The sequence below is a fragment of the Leptonychotes weddellii genome, chromosome 7, assembly GCF_054177405.1.
Source record: "Leptonychotes weddellii isolate Sample4059 chromosome 7, ASM5417740v2, whole genome shotgun sequence".
NCBI lineage: Eukaryota > Metazoa > Chordata > Mammalia > Carnivora > Phocidae > Leptonychotes > Leptonychotes weddellii.
In genome coordinates, this window is record NC_138375.1 from 7,811,858 (window position 1) to 7,828,516 (window position 16,659).

The 16,659-nt window shown below is 41.9% G+C and overlaps 1 protein-coding gene across 6 annotated transcripts in view; it reads right to left on the reverse strand.

Annotated features, from left to right (window-relative positions):
* The window catches only part of CTNND2 (catenin delta 2), an 864,616-nt gene that overhangs the window by 107,318 nt on the left and 740,639 nt on the right, over nucleotides 1-16,659 (reverse strand). For all 6 annotated transcript variants that reach the window (XM_081825896.1, XM_081825895.1, XM_081825891.1 and 3 more), the window contains one exon: nucleotides 2,813-2,986. In XM_081825896.1, the coding sequence (XP_081682022.1) occupies nucleotides 2,813-2,986 (174 nt within the window). The remainder of the gene's footprint in view (nucleotides 1-2,812; nucleotides 2,987-16,659) is intronic.

Below are 16,659 nucleotides of genomic sequence, written 5' to 3' on the forward strand. Positions count from 1 at the left end.
GCTATCATGTTACCTCATTAAATATCAACCGCTTAATATCCAAATGTCCTTTTATTCTATCTTATTTTAAAAGTAAATGTGCAAAGAATAGATTCTTTGAAATTGGTTACATTTTTAGGGGAAAATGGACTGTACAAAGATACTTAAAATATGTGACTTAATAATAAGTATGTATTTATTTCTATAGTTCAATCCCTAGGTTTTCACAAAATTCAACTACAATAGAAATAACCCATAAATGGGAGTTGAAAGAGCATTCATTTACATTTTGGAAATCTTCAAACTACTATATCCAATTGTTTTAATATTCTGTGACAAACAAAATAATTGTACTGTAAATGAGAAAAAAAAGTAACTGAAGTCCATGTTGGCCATGAAAAAAATTCATTACTTTGCTTCTGCCATAATACCATTATGTTTTTCTGATGCTCATAAACCAAGTAATGAGTCTCTTAAAGTTTAAAAAGTATTTAAGACCATTATGAAGATCTAGTTTACTAGTCAATTTGTTGCAAGAAGAGTGTGCATGATCTTCCTATAAAGAGAAGTTATTGTTTCAGATGATGAGGTCTATAAAAAGCTGCCTCCATGTAAAATTCTGGTGTTTTACCTTCAGATTTGTGCTTTTGTTTGGGTCATAAAAAGTTAAGGACACTAAAAAAAATGCCACTAAATTTCAACAGTTGCTATAAAAATACATTCTTAGTACTCTAGATTTCAAATGATAGCACTGTCCACATGAAACTTGATGCTTTTATGTGTCTTAAATCAATCTCTCAATCATTCAAGATTTTTTTCTTAAATAAAATCTGTTTTTTTTTAAAGAAAGATTTCTGTTTGGTTTTTGTACAAGTTATTTTCAATCTTTAAAAAAATTATAACAATTTATCAGTGTTTGGCTTAATGATAACCTTCTTAAATCATTCCTATGGATTGTCTATTTTCCCTTTTCATGTATTTCCTTACCACTTAATATGGCATGTTAATAAAGTATACAATAAATGATGATAATGTGATTGACTATTACGCATGCTTGTGCATTTGTATTTTGATCAGAAAACTCTTATGTAAGTATATTTATATTTATATATTTATACCTACACACAAATTTCTTTAGCAGCCCCTTGCCTTGCCTGAGGACTATCTCACTTTTCTAGAGTTAATTAGGATGGTGAATGTTTCTTATAAAGTAAGGTTGACAAAACTCTTGGCCCTACGTAATGACAACCCATTGGCCTATGGCATCCTGCTTCCATCTTTGCATCTAGTGCCATGATTGATCTGAAAGCTGTGACATGAAGCAGCCACAGTCTTTTCCGTCTAAAGATGACACATCTGAGACAATGAGGTGCTATAATTTGCTCAGGGTCACAGAGCTCGGGAAAAGTAGAGACTAGGTTTGAATTGAGATTTGAATCAAAGCCTCTTAAATTTAGAGATAAGATCTAAGGGTTAGTTCAAGGAAGTGATTTCCATTATTATCTCTTTCCTTTCCTTCCAAGGCCCTATTCTGGAATTCTGCCTGATGTGATTCTGTTTTTGAAGCTTTTCTCTGGTTGAAAGCAAGAGATAACCTTCATTTCAAGCCTAACCCAACCTGAATTCTTTCAGTACAACATTAGGGACACCTACGGACAGACAGGAAAGGGACAATGATGTCCATTCCTAAGACTCTCAAAAGAAGGGATGGGCCTGTGCATACATAGCAGCCAGCTCCTGGGAAGGGTTGTTAAGGGCCGGGCCCCAAGAGCTGGGATGTCCCAGCTGAGAAAGAAGGCAGTGTTGTAGCTGGGACCGTAGCAGTGGAAACAGAATGACAACGGAGAGGTGACATGAAGGCAGATGTTGGAGGCTTTAACAAGAAGGGAGGATGATTGTATGACAATGCTGAGGACAGTATGTGCGGTGCCTATGGTACTGAACTGAGAATTCTCTGCAGCCATGTGTCTTATTAACATTGTTTTGAAGAAAGTGAATGCTAGATAGTGATTTAGGTGTATCCCAAACCCCAGGCTTTGAATTAAATGAGTGAAAAATGGATGGCAGAGGCCCAAACTTCCTCTCTTGATATTTTCTCCATATGCCCTCATTCTAGGTGGTTACACTTTTTTATGCAGTCAGACAAGTTAGCTCATGTAATGGTGAGTGACCAAACTCAAGAATTCTTTGCTATGGTGAATCCTTTTCTACCCAAAATGAGGGTCATGGAAATTTTCTGTGAAAACCAATCAGGGATAGTGTGTGCTTATAAGAACTCAGAGGAAAAGGCCCTCCTAATCTCCTTCCCCATTGTACTTTTGCTTTACTTTAACATTCTGGTCAAAGAGACCCAGGAATACTATTCTTCTCTGTAAGCCCATAGGTTAAAAATGAAAGAAGTTCTTTTCCTTCGGGGACAGGACCAACTACAACATTAGAGGGATTCACATGGGTTTTGATACAAGCTGCTTGGGTATTAGCTCCCCTAACAGTCAACAACAGAGCTTTGAAAAGCGTCAACATGTCACAATCTCCCCTGAAAACAAAATAGCTCAGCTACACACATAGAATGGAAAGCATATCACAACATTTTCAATGACTATACTTATATCTATTCATCTGTATTTTGTAGTGATTTTCAAGGACCCCTGAGCCCTTGAAAATTTTTAAAAGGAATACCTTCTATGTCCAAAAGTCCAACGTTAACTGGTCTTTCCCTAACATTCTCAAAACCTGTATCGGGATTGCCTATCTCAAAACTAGACTTCTATTCCTTCCTAAGGATGTGCTCATAATTCCAGATCTCTTCTTTATGGTAATGAACTAGTCATACCTTCCAGCTCCCTGCAGCCAAGTTCTGCAGGGCGCCTGCCGCCCCTTCCAGCGTGTCTGCGTTTGAGCACTCAGAGAGCAGTGTGAGGTAGGGTTTGACTATTGATGGGTGCCACAGCATCTGGATCCCTTTTGGTGGTTCTGCACAGTCTGGAAGAGGTCCTACTCCATCCCACTGGTGGAAGAAAAATAAGAGAGTAAACATCTTTAACATCATTACACTTCCCAGCTTTGCCTTCTGCAAATATTGTAGACAAAAACAAAAGCAGGGGGTCATAACATTTGGTGAACATCTATTGCATACAGAGAAATGCCTTACTAGGCCAAAAACAGGATAGCCACTCCTGCCCACGCAGAGCTTATGATGGAAAGTGGAGGGTGACTGAGCGTGTACATGAGTGAAAGTAATTGACAGGAGAATGCATAAGCTCTCTAAGAATGGTGCCAGCACATTGCTATAAAAAGGAAGAAAAAATATATTAATTTTGATGGGCAGAATGGAAGAGGGTTAAAGATCAAGGCAGCATGTCTTACAGTTAGCATTCTACTAGCATAACACAGTACAGATTAATAATCAAACAAGCGCACTTCTTAAGCCTAAGTGCCAACGGATACATCCTTATGTAACTTATAAAATACATATTTGTTTGCTTTTGAATTCTATCACTGTGTTATAGGCATCAAACAGTTGTCAGTATGGACACAGAAGAGAAAATTGCTATGGTTTATTAGATGCACTGACCTAGCTAAAGACAAATTAGGTCTTACAGCGATTCAGATAGTTCAGTTTGCTTTGAATTGGATCTAATGAATAATAGGAGAATGTGTAATTAAAAATTAATGCAAATAATTTAAAAACTATCGCTTATTGTGCAAGGGAGTTATCAGCAGACCATTAATAATGATAGTTATGAAGACCGTGTAGCAACGTGGACAAATGATTATGATAAAAAGTGAAATGAACAAAGCAGGATGCAAAGTAGTAAGGGGTTTGTGCTTTATACTATGTAAAATGCACGAGGAAAACATGTATGATCATAAAATCTTCTTAACAAAATGTTTATGTCTTTCATTTTTTCTACATTTCAAATTTTCTGTTACTCTTATATTTTTAAAAATGTTAAAAATTGTAATAGTGATTCTGATCTTTGATCACACACAGGCTTTGTCTTTTGGGAAAAATGAAACCAACAAATGTAATGAGGGTAGAAATGAAGCAAACTTATGTGTTTAGAAAAAAATACTCCAATATTCACTTCTGAGAGAAATCATAGTAGCACAGAATAATCCTGTATAATTTCAAGGTGAGAGCATCAAGTTACTTAACTGCTTATTTGTGTCTGTTAATGGTTACTTAAAATATAGTCTAAATGACATGTACTAAACTTTACTGCAGATATTCATGTACATACATATACGTGCATGTGTGTGTGTGTATGTATATATGTGTGTATACATATATACACACACATATATGTATAAATACAAAAATCACAGCTATATTTCAAAATCTGTTTCTTAGTTCTGAAAATTTTACTGCAAAATAGGCTTACTTCTTATCTTTGTAACATAAAAATGGAAATGTTGATGGTGAAAATGTAAAGTTACTTAAGTATCACAAGTCATTTCAAGAATTTCATTATTTTCCAAGAGAAAAATTAAAAACTCATGTCTTATTTTTTTATGATACAGCTTAGTTTAAGTGAAGGCCAAAGATCAGAGATGAATATCTCATGGATGGATGTTGGACATCCCATGGAAGATAATTTTCTATGACAGTGTCACTCAATTTTAACTCTGTAACAAGGACACTCGCGGGGGGGGGGGGACCCTGCTTGTTCTTTGAACCAAAGCCACTTCTAAACCGTTCCGAAATGACTTTGCACATGTGCAAGCGTGAAACCAGCACATCTCTTTTAAATACAAAAAATAACAAAATGGGAAGTGAACAGTCTTGTCACATTGCTCCCTGCTCATGCTTTGAGACGGGCTCATTACACTGGATAAAGCAGGGCTAATACTGGCTTGTCCAGGGAAACCAGCTTGGGGCGCTGAATCTTTCTGTTGGCACAACAGGAAATGGGAAAGTCTTTTTTTTTTTTTTAAGATTTTATAATTTATTTATTTATTTATTTATTTGAGAGAGAGAGAGAGCACGAGCATGAGCAGGGGGAGGGGCAGAGGGAGAAGCAGACTCCCCACTGAGCAGGGAGCCCCATGCGGTACTCGATCCCAGGACCCCGGGGTCATGACCTGAGCCAAAGGCAGACGCTTAACTGACTGAGCCACCCAGGCGCCCTGGAAATGGGAAATTATTTCATGTGTTTCTTTTCCATTGTTTATCTTGTCATCTCCTTTAAACTTTTAAGCTATTGCTTTCATATAAAGATGTGATAATATTCAGAAAAATCAGACCATGCAACTTAGAACTCAAGAGGGATGGCGTTTCCGTCTCCTGCAGGGCAAGCTACCACAACAGCAAGAGGCTCACAGAAGCAGTATTTACATGCTCATTACAAAATGTGAGGGCCAGCCGAACTCGAAGAGCAGCAAGAAGCAGCTGTGTATCATTTGCTGGGTTTCATCTTGTTCTCCTTTCCTAACTTCTGCCCAATAAAATAGGATAAATGGCTATATCAGTACACAATTTTCTTCTGCTCTGACATGTGATCTATGTAGCTCTTAAATACCTTTTATTACAATCCTTTCTTAATGGCTACAGAGAGAATCTGAAGGAAATAAAAGGAAAACTGATGTGAATACAGATAATCTTTGATGGCAACTAGAAATGGAGTTCAAAGGGGATTCTCTGCTATTTCAGAACGTTGATGGCACCTTGGTATGTCAGTATTGGAGAAAAAGAGTTATTTCAAAGCCAGTCAATGTATCTGGCCTTTATCTGGGTACATTATTTCAAACTTTTATTGAGTTAGTAGGGTAAGAATTATCAATTGTCCATGAAAAATAGATTTTTACCACCTATAAAAAGACCAGAAGTCTTCTTGAAGAGAGTGTTAGCATGCTCAACATTATGTTGCCTGGAAAATCAACATCAATAGGACCACAGGGTGAAGGTGACATCAGGATCTGACTTAGGTGGTGAAAATTCTGCACATGCAAACTTTTAGTGCTAAGCTTCTTCTAGAGTAAGGATCCATGAGAAGTCACGGGATATGCAACTTTTTCAGCAAAGTGGACATACGCTATTTATAAATGTAAATGTGAGACACATGTATCCTAAAATTTGAAATGAAGGGACCAGAGCTTTCTCATTTCCATCTTGTAAGGGCACAGCAAGAAGAGGTCATCTGTGAAACAGGAAGAGAGCTCTCAACAGACACTGAATCTGTTGGCACCTTGATCTTGGACTTCCAGCCTCCAGAACTGGGAGAAATAAATGTCTGTTGTTTAAACCTCCCAGCCTGTCGTGCTTTGTTATGGTAGCCTGAGCAGACGAAGCAGTAATCACAGTAAGCACTAAGTAAATTCGGTGTAGTAGGGTCCTCGAGCTACTCCACGACCTTTCTGCCATGGAGCTCTCTCTCTTGGGGCAGGCTGTCAGCAAAGCAAGGAGAGAGTCTGGGAAGATTATGTTGACAGTCAATCATAGAGCAAATCAATTGATTTTGTCACCCCAAATAGTGCCATACTCAATAACATACTATTAGCACTTTTCTTTCCTGGTCTTAAATGTATAACTGTATGACTAACACCAACAAAACAAATCAGTCAACAGTTTGTATCATTCACTTTCTAAAACTGTATTGAATTGAAAATAGGTATATTCTCTGTTCAAGAAGGAAATGCTCAAAGCTTTTCGGAAAGGAAGAGGATACAAGCCTCCATGTTGGAAGCCTAGGAGCTGCCAAATTCTGGACATGACGCTTTCTGCTTTGGTCAGAGTCAGGGGGGAGAGAGATGCTGGCCACGGGTAAGAAATGTCTGCTTGAGAGGAAAGTTACACATGTGTGGGACTGTGTTTAATGTGTGTCTAAAAAAAAAAAAAAAAAAAACCCAACTAGAAAAAAGTCTTCTTTGGACTTGTTTTTATTTCTTTTGCTTCCCCACACAGGTTACATTCTATGTAAAAGATTTCTTAGTTGGCTTGAGGATGGAAGAGTGGAAGCCATTTTTCTCCTTATATGAAGAGAAAGATGTAAGTTAGGGACAAAAATCAGAAAGTTCCCAAACCAGAAAGTAAAGATGCCCATACACCAAGAGACTTGGTAAACATGGGCTTCTTTTGGGGATGGTGGCTCACGGAGTGCTTGAATTATTGCACTCATAAAAGCCCCTACTAGTGAGAAGAATTAACAAGAGACTCTCAGCTCTTCCCCTGCACTGGGTTTACACCTCCATCCCTGGGCTGGGTACCATGGAGATGCAGAGAAGGAGTGTTCCCCAAATCCAGGGGAAGGATCTACAGCCCAGAGGTGCTGAGCGACCCAGGCTTCTCTCACTGAAGTCGCAGCCATGCAAGCCATGTAAGAAGAGCTTCTCTGGCTCAGCTGTGTCTTCAGAACACACTGCCCATATCTCTCTACCAGTGAGGGGACATCACTGTCATTATCCCATGTGCAGGCTGTTCGTTTTTAAGGGGTTTTGGTGAAATAAACAACAGACCAAGGAAACTGAAAGACAAAGGGTGTGGATCTGGGATCAGGGACACATTCACCTTTAAAATCCCACTCTTCCCTCCCAGCTGAAGTTGCATCTCGCACCATGTCAGAAGAGAAGATGGTTTGAAGATGGGAAGAGTCAAGAATGTTTTCTCACACAGGGCTTGGTTTAATCAGGGTGCAGTCCGTACTACATCCTTTAAAAAGCAACAACATACACACAAGTCCATCCTGTCTGCCATCTTCGCTTGGCTTGGTTTGAACAGCAGAGATTTTCCTTTTACAGAGTTTCATTATCACTTCCAGCTTTTTTGAGGATGAGGGAAAGGGAGGCAGGGAATAAAAGTGATGAAGACCCTCTGAGCAGCTATAAAAAGCCAGGAGTGAGATGATTCTTGTGTTGACTCTTGGGAATTTTGAAGAAGAGGGTAGCTCAGGTGTGTAAGTCCCCTAGGCGCTATTTAGAGGACGTCAACAACAAGGGGGCTGAGCCCTTGCAAAGAGGGGACAGAGGTGGTGGCCAACGAGCTGTATTTATGTGGCACACATTGTCTCTAGGCTCTCCTTGAAGAAGATATGAAGGGTTTTGCATTTGAGAGATTGTAAACCTGTGTTAAAGAGGCAGGATATATTTTCTGAATCAAGGATCAGAATAAAAGAGATTCAGGGAAAGCCTTGCTGACTCCTCTCTGTGGGTGTGGAGCCACGGGGCACACATCCCTCAGGAAGAAGTGGGAGGGAGGCCAGTGATGCTGCCTACCCTAGGGACTGGCACAATGAGGCCACTGTGCTGTGCTCCACAGGCTAGTGTAACCAAGGCTGGTCCATACCACCAGGCTTGCCTGCCCTTTCTCCCAGTCATTGCAATGGAACCAACCAGAACACCACTAACATCCCTCTAGAACTCTCTCTGTTCCTAACTTCTCATCCACATCTCGGGAAACCTGGTCCAGGAATCTCTCCATTACCTACCTTTTACTTATTTTTTCCATTACCTACCTTTTAAAGGAGCTCTGTCCTTGACACGCCAACCCCCCACAGGTAATCCCATAGTCTTGTTTGTTTATATCTTTGATGATACATCCTTCAAAGCCAGGCTAATACAGTGAATCTCTACTGAAGGGATTTTATCATCCAAGGTGACAACCAGCAATGTTGGAGACATTGTTGACTGTCACAACTGGGGGAGGGTACTATCGGCATCCACTGGGTAGAAGGCAGGAATGCTGATAGAATCCTACAATGCACAGGACAGCCCCCGCAACAGAGAGTTATCCGGCTCAAAATGTCCAGAGTGGCAAGGCTGAGAAACCCTGATCTAGTAGTATAAAACACAGAATATTTTTTTTGAAGATTTATTTATTTATTTTAGAGAGAGAAAGAGAGGAGGAGGTGAGGCAGAGGGAGAGGGAGAGAGAGAATCCCAAGCAGACTCCCCACTGAATGCAGAGCCCCGCGTCGGGCTCGATCCCATGACCCTGGGACCATGACCTGAGCCGAAATCAAGAGTCGGAGGCCTGACCAACAGAGCCGACCAGGCACCGAGTATTTATTGATGGCATGAAGCACTGCATGGTAAAATGTCAGTAAGGGAAGTAAATGGGAAGCCTACATTGGAGTTTTAAGTCTGTAAAGCCACTGAAAGTAAAAGAACAGCATTTTTAGGTGATGGGATATATTTATAGGAGAGGTGCAGCAGCACGAGGAGAATCTCATTCATTCGTAGGCAGTGACCAAGGAGAGTCACTGCACAAACAAGGACGACCATGATCTTGCAGGCTTGTGTGACTTGTCGCTTTGAGGACATGAAATATCATGTCTTGAGTCACCAAGCTCCTGGCATATGGTGAGGTGAAGGCACAATGAGGCCAGCCACAAGGAATGAGCAGCAGCTCAAATAAGCAGATGGTTGGTAAAGAAATGGTATTAAGCATCGGAAGAAAAAGCACGTTTACTAATTAAATGGAAGCTGGAAGAAAGGCAACCTGTGATATTAAGAAATGAGAATAAAAAGCACCAGGAATGCCACGAAGGGCAGAGCCATCCGTGACGATAAATTGAAATCAGCTGTCACGGCCACCCAGCGTGATTCGGACAAAACCCGGCTTACGTACCCAGATTCATTTGGTCTCGAGAGTTCACTTTTAAGAATTTCTCTTTGAAGAGTGATTAAGGGCGTGGGTGAGATTTAGCTACGCAAGTTTATTACAGTTTACATTAGTTAAGAGTTGGAAGCAACCACATTTTCTGATCATCAGGGACTGGTTCACACATCACAGTACACCCCTACGGTGAGATTCCTGGCAGCCCTCTCTTCATTCTGCTGGCGACAATTTGCTGGCAAGGAGAAAGGTCATGCTGAGTCACGGGATTAACTATTGGACAACAACATGCAGAGTGAGACGAGTGGGTGTCACGCCCACACCTGTCTCCCCATCCGAGCTGTGCCAAGGTGGGTGGTGGGGGCGGTCACCGAGGGCAGGTAATCAGGGGCTGCACTGTTGGCAGAGAATTTGCCAACAGTGAAAGAAATAAAAGCAAACTTTTCATCACTGTGTGCAGACAACTCTCAACAATTTCAGGAATAAAAGATTCCCCCTCACAGGGACAGAAAGCTCTTGCTGCACCCCCTGAGATAAACCACTGTGCCCCCTTTTCCTTAGTTAAAATGCCCTGGGGTCATGGTTGGCCCACAGATATGCTACACTTCCCGCCCCCCTTGCACTTTGGGTTGTAACATGACCCGATACAGACCACGGGGGTTGGGGGGGGGAGAAGGGCACTCCCTCCCCCCCCGCCCCCGTCTTCTTTGTGCCTTTTCTGCTCCTGGACGATGGACATGAAGAGCCATCATGGACCATGAGAAGGAGGAATTCTCCCAAAGAGGAGAACACGATAGATCTCAGAGCCTCTGCGGACTACAGATATGGGCTGTCAGCAGCATCGACCTTCACATCAGCGGGAAGGACACTTATCTACTCTCAGGACCCTTACAAACTCTAAGAGTTTGGCTGTCTGACATGCTCCCTAACTCATACTCACATCAATGTAGTCAACCTGTATTTTGAAGGGTTAAACAAAGCTGTGCATAAAAATGGAGAGAGAAGATCTGAAAGGATATCTATCTGCCTGGTATGAACTGCAATAGTGGCGCTGTCTAGGAGGGGGGTGGTGGAGGTGTGTGCATCCCTTCCGTCTCGTAGCTTATTCCTATTTTACTCATATATAATTTACATGTTATACACACATGTATGTACATGCATATTTATATTTGCTTATAATTAACACCCATTTTGTCCAAAATAAGGAGAAACTTCTTTAAAATTCCAATCTCCAGTGTGATTTAAACTAGCAAGAAAATTCATTTGTGCACTTTGGGATATTGATCACTATTGAGTGTCAGAGTCACGTTTCTGGGCCAACAGCATCCATATGATGCAGTGTGATGCTCACGAAGAAGTGATACCAGATAGAAAGTCCTGAAAATCCCAGGACACCTTTCAGGCAACGGGATTTCGTGACATCTAATACCATTTATGTGTCATGTGTTAACACCTTCAGGGCATGATCAAAAGTATTGCTTCTCCAAGGGAACTTTGAGACACACCTGTACGCACTTGTTGACGTGAAACCCAAGTTCATGATACAGAATGTTTGTTAGGTTTGGTGGTCCTTGCAGATGCAGAATATTGACTAACATAATAAAATGCAGCACTGTCAGGAGAAGCTGGATAGCAGTTTGAACCAAAAATGGAAAAGAGAAGGTCTACAGAATACTCTTGGCTCACAGCGGCTCCTGGAGGCAAAGTGTCATCAAGAAAGAAATGGACAAAGCTGGGACAAGTCACAGCTGTGAACATCTACTCGAAATACCTCCCCAGCTAGTGGTAGAGGCTGCCATGGACCCAAAACTGAGTGTCACTCAGCATAGCTGGTTCTGGGTGTTGGGCTAGAAGTCAATGACAGAAACCAGATTCACCCAGTGCTTGCCCTCAGCAGATTCCCTCTCTGTGGGAGTCAGCTGCTGCAGTAGATCAGCACTAGAGGGGAAGTTCAATAAAACCAGGTGAGAGTAGATTAGAGGATGAGTAATTCTTTACTTGGAAGAAGTCTTGAAAGGATGGAGGTGATGTTTTATTTGGTCTTAGAGGATAATCTTCTAAGTAGCAGAAGGGGAGGAGAAGGACGGACAGAGGAAGAGCATGAACAAAATCTCAGAGGCTGGCCCGTGGGACAGAGGATGGGCCAGGAAAGCGTGCAGGTGGACACCCCTGGAGGTTCTGCCAAGACATGTCTATTATCAGGTAAAAATAAGAGGGCATTAAATCATGTTATGCAGAATCCCATTACTATTGTTCTTGTGCCTAAAATATCATGGTGATATCATAAATGAAACTTCCTGCCGTTCCATGCATTTGGCATCTACAACGTAAGCAAGAGGTGGAAAAGAGCAATAATGCCCACTCTTAAATTGACCACAACTCACTAAACTGTGAAACAAAGATGATCGGGAGAGAGAAAGTCTATCATATGAAAATATCAGAAGAGAATCATCTTTGAATTCTGGTAGGTTAAATGTCCTCACCCATGTGGACACATACATATCCACATGAACTAAAAAATTCACAAGCGATATTCAAGCAGAAAAGAGAAGTTCTGAGTTCTAGGGCATCTCACTTGTCTTGCTTTGTTCTTCCTTTTTTTCTCAGCAGTTTCTCTGCACTGTCAAGTTCACACTGAGGGGTCTGGAAGGCTCAGGTCAGCTCTGGCCAGCAGCCAGTATTCTTTACCTCAAATCCACTTTTGAGTACCACCAATCCCAGGATATCATCCCAGGAACCGTGGCCATATCCCAAATTGAAAAACACAAGATGCTTGTTTCTACAAAAGGTGGAAAAGTAAATACAGCAATTTTGTCTACTTGCATTTCCCTGGACCCCAATCTTCTGGTTGCTGTCCCTGTCCCCACTGTGCCCAGTGACTGGCACAGAGCCTGCTAGAAGGTGGTGGAGCCCCTGACAGGTGAGATGCGCTTCTTGGCACGTGCCGTGTAGACTGTTTGGTGGGGCGGGGGTAGGGTTCTGCCTGAAAAGGGCTAGAGAGACCAGCAATTTCTTATAATTTGGCAATAGGCACTGAACGCGGAGTCAGAAATTAATAAATTTGCAAAGCCATTTTGGATCAGAATATGATGCCCAGAAATGTTAAATACTTCTACACTCCAGGGCTCATAGTCTAATGGTTCCAGCAACAATTTCTTTCTTTCTTTCTTCTTCTTTTTTTTTTTTAAAGATGTTATTTATTTATTTGAGAGAGAGAGAGCTCGCACATGCACGCAAGTGGGGGGAGGGAGAGGGACAAGCAGATTCCTCACCGAGCATGGAGCCCCATGCTGGGCTCGATCTTGTGACCCTGAGATCATGACCTGAGCTGAAATCAAGAGCCAGACGCTTAACTGACTGAGCCACCCAGGCGCCCTAATAGCAACCATTTCTTGAAATAAGAGCATGAATGAAGCATATCTTTGTGTCAGGTATTTTCTTGCTTTATTCCAATTAAGAATCTAAAGGATAAAGCCTCTGAGATTTTTACTGTAACTAAATCTGTCCTTTGCAGTATCATAGCATTTTCCTCAGTTATAGAGTAACAACGCCAAATGCGGGAGTCAACATGCATTTCTGGGATACAGCAAGCTCCAGAGGCAATCATTAAACCAATTACGATTTTTATCACTTTGACTTCCTGGTAAAATCTCTGGCTCCTCTGTCCTAGGAAGTATGTGTTGTGGATTAGACAACCTTCTCGTATACCTTTCTCTGGGCATCTTAAAGAGAAGAAAACGAATACATTCCTATAAGCAAACATTGACTTAATCAGTTCATGCTTTCTAAAATATTATTTTCTAAATGGTATTTGAAAAGATTACAAATGTAATGCCTATTAGAAAATTTGTAAATATGCCAAGTACAAAGAATCACTATCCTCTGTCTTTGATGTTACTGTACTTTCTCTAGAAACACATACGTATATATACAGATACAAATAGATAAAGATATACATATTTTATATTTGCATGTGACACACATTTTGCGAAATCAGCCAGGTTTTATCTATGTCATATCTATAACTCTCTATATGCACCCTTGTTTTTCTATTATTTTTCTTCACTTTGTATTATATATTCTCTCTAATCACTATACATTCTTTGAAAACCTGACTTTATGAGCAACAGAGATTCCAGAGAATGGATATCTGACCATCTTTAAAGCTGTAAACCTAGAACTTTCCGGAAGCTTCTAGGTGAGTTAAGTCAGTCTGCAGGCTCTGAAGGCAAAGATGGGGATGCTTTGTCTTAGGCCTGGGGACATTTCCATTTCTGACCTTGTTGCAACCCATTAACAGTGATGAATTAGGGCCTTGGTTCCTCCTCTCACTTGAGACAGCTGGCCTTTAATTACTTTAGACTATTCGGAATGGCCGCCTGCATTCCGGGAAGTGCAAACCACATTCCTCAGGGTGAAGCTGGAGCTCTCCGTGGAGACCCCAGGCTGGCGCAAATGCCCATCCTTCCCAGCAGGTGGCGCTATCTAGATTCAGTTCCCTCTAGGGGACCAGTCGCCAGGCTGGGAGGGCTGCCAAGCGGATGGGCCCACCTTATCCTATCCTGCTCCTTCATGTCTCATGCTCTCCTCCCCATCTCCAGACCTTTCAGCTGTGCCTCCCTTCCACCGGTTTTAAGTGCAAGATGGTTTTTACTCTTGACTTTTTAAATATACTGACCTTGACAGACATACGAAATGACTTGCAAACAAGCATAACTACTATCTGTTTACATTAAAATCTTTCATAAAATATGTTTGTACTATATTAGAGCACAGTTAAAAGTCTTTTACAAAACTATCACTTGACTGAAACCATAACTTCGAAGTTTCTTTATAAACAACAATGTTCTACTGTATTTTAATATGGTTGTTTCAGCAAAACTTTCTTCAAGAAATCCTTTTTGTTTCCTTAAGGAATATCCTCAGAAAAACATGGGACAAATGACCCTCATAAATCTTCACTTAGACTTTTGGCAAAAATGATAAAACTGTATTAATCTCTTCATCTTACTCAACTTAGAAAATAGCTCATCGATGTCATAAAATATGGTTCAAAAATACAACATTCTAAGGTGGGAAGTTGTTCATCATAAGGTTCTATGGAAGCAGCTAAACAGCTTGAAAGGAGGGCTGCCTTTTGGGGGGAAGTCCATGAATATTCTCTTCTGACTCCTGGCTTCTCCGGACCCAATCAATACCTAATCTCACCTGTCACTTGAAGGGCTTCAAGCCACGTGAGCACACCTTGCCAGAGTTGGAAAAAGGGTTGAGGGTTTGGGGCTGACTCCTACTGATGGGACACCAGTGACAGGTGTGGAGGTCATCAGAAGGATGCTCTTCAGAGTTCAAGCAACAGACTAGAGAGAAAACCTTGAAGTCAGAGTGAATTCAAGCTCAGTTCAAAGGTTTGCTTTTGTTTTTTTAAACCAAGGCTAATGTGTTAATACAATTTCCCAAATCTGCATTCCAAAGTTGCCTGGGGCCCATCCCAGAGGTTCTGAGTCTGTAGGTGGTGGGTGAGACCCCGGGGGCTTATGATCACTGGATAGATTGGGAAGCACCACATTCCTGCCCACATGCTGTTTTCAAACTTTATTACGCTCATTCACTTTCCGGGATGAAGCAGTGAAGGGACAGGGCCCTCTGGGATACGGTAATGCAGCAGGAAACCATGAGAAGGACCCATTCATTATACCTTTGTTAGGCCATTTATCACTTATTTGATATTAAAAAAGTCCAGAAGCCATCATGGTCTGGGCAGTACTGGGAAGGAAAACTGAGGTATCTGACATTATTTGGTATCATGCCTGACACATAGTAGGCATTCAAGACATACCTGCTAGTTAACCATTGCATTCACCTGATGGGAGGTTTTTAGGTGGCTGCATTAAGACCTATGGCTCAATGCTCTTAAAAGGCTTGGGGAGACAGTGGACACAGAGCACTGATCCATGACAGGAGAGAAAGCAGGGTTGGGAACTTCTCAGGGTGGATGATTACCATCAAAAAGGCAAGCAGCATGTATTTTTTAAATTATAGGTGTGTTTATGCTGGAACATACAGATCTAGAAGTTGTAGATATTCCTGGAGCAGCCCTCAGGGGCCACAAACAGCAAGAGAACTGGAGCCTAAAAAATGTAAACACTGGCGCATTCACGTTAAATTTGGGAAATACATTTAAGAATGCATTCCCATGAATCCTTACTCCAAACAAAATAGCTTCTAATCCTTCCTCAAAGCAAAATGATTCTGAAAATACTTTGAAAAATGATGTGCTGTGATCTGACCAGATACTTCTGCATATTGATTTTGAGTTAAAACCTGCTAGGAGAGAGTGTTGTGAGTTCTGTCCTGCTTTCCTAGTTGTTCACTTCTGAGGACAGCCAGATCTTGGGTCTGTATGACCCTTAGCCGCTCGGATATGACCATGGTGTCCAGGGGGAGTCTGGACACATGATCACACTGTCCAGACCACAGTAAGATGGGACAACCTCGGTAGCAGGAGTTTCGGTGGCCGGCAGGTACCACACACTACTCTCTTCCCTGGGGGGCCCAATGGGTGAAGGATTCTGCCTCCCAGAGGCTCCCGGGCAGAGGGCTGGAGGCTGTCTTGATTCCACCAAGGCCAAGAGTGGCTGCCTATTGGCCTTTACTTCACTGCAGGCAGCCTACTTACAGCGGCTCGAGGTAAAGTCCATCCGTTTTGAAGAGACCTCTCCAGCTGGACAGCTTTCTGAATTTATCAGAATTGTCCCCCAAGGCCAAGCTCCTAATGTCATTCTGTTGGGGAACTGTGAGTCTGAGCGCCCCTCCACCATTTCTAACAATAAATGCAAGATTACACATCGAAATGTTTCAAAACAGGCAGTGAACTATGTGTTGGGTTTTTGTGCGTGTCTGCTCAGCTTCCCTTCTGATGCCACACCCACTGTGTGCATCTGTACCACCTGCAAGGCACCCCACCTGTCCCCGGTGAGGACCTCCATCAACGTGCACATTGACACACAGAAGCATCAGCACCCGGGGCGGACTCTACAAGCTGGGACCTTAGAGCCTGCCCAGGACCCACGAGACTCTCTTTTTCAAAGTTCCTATCTGCGCTGGGCTGCAGGACATGGGGGAAGTCA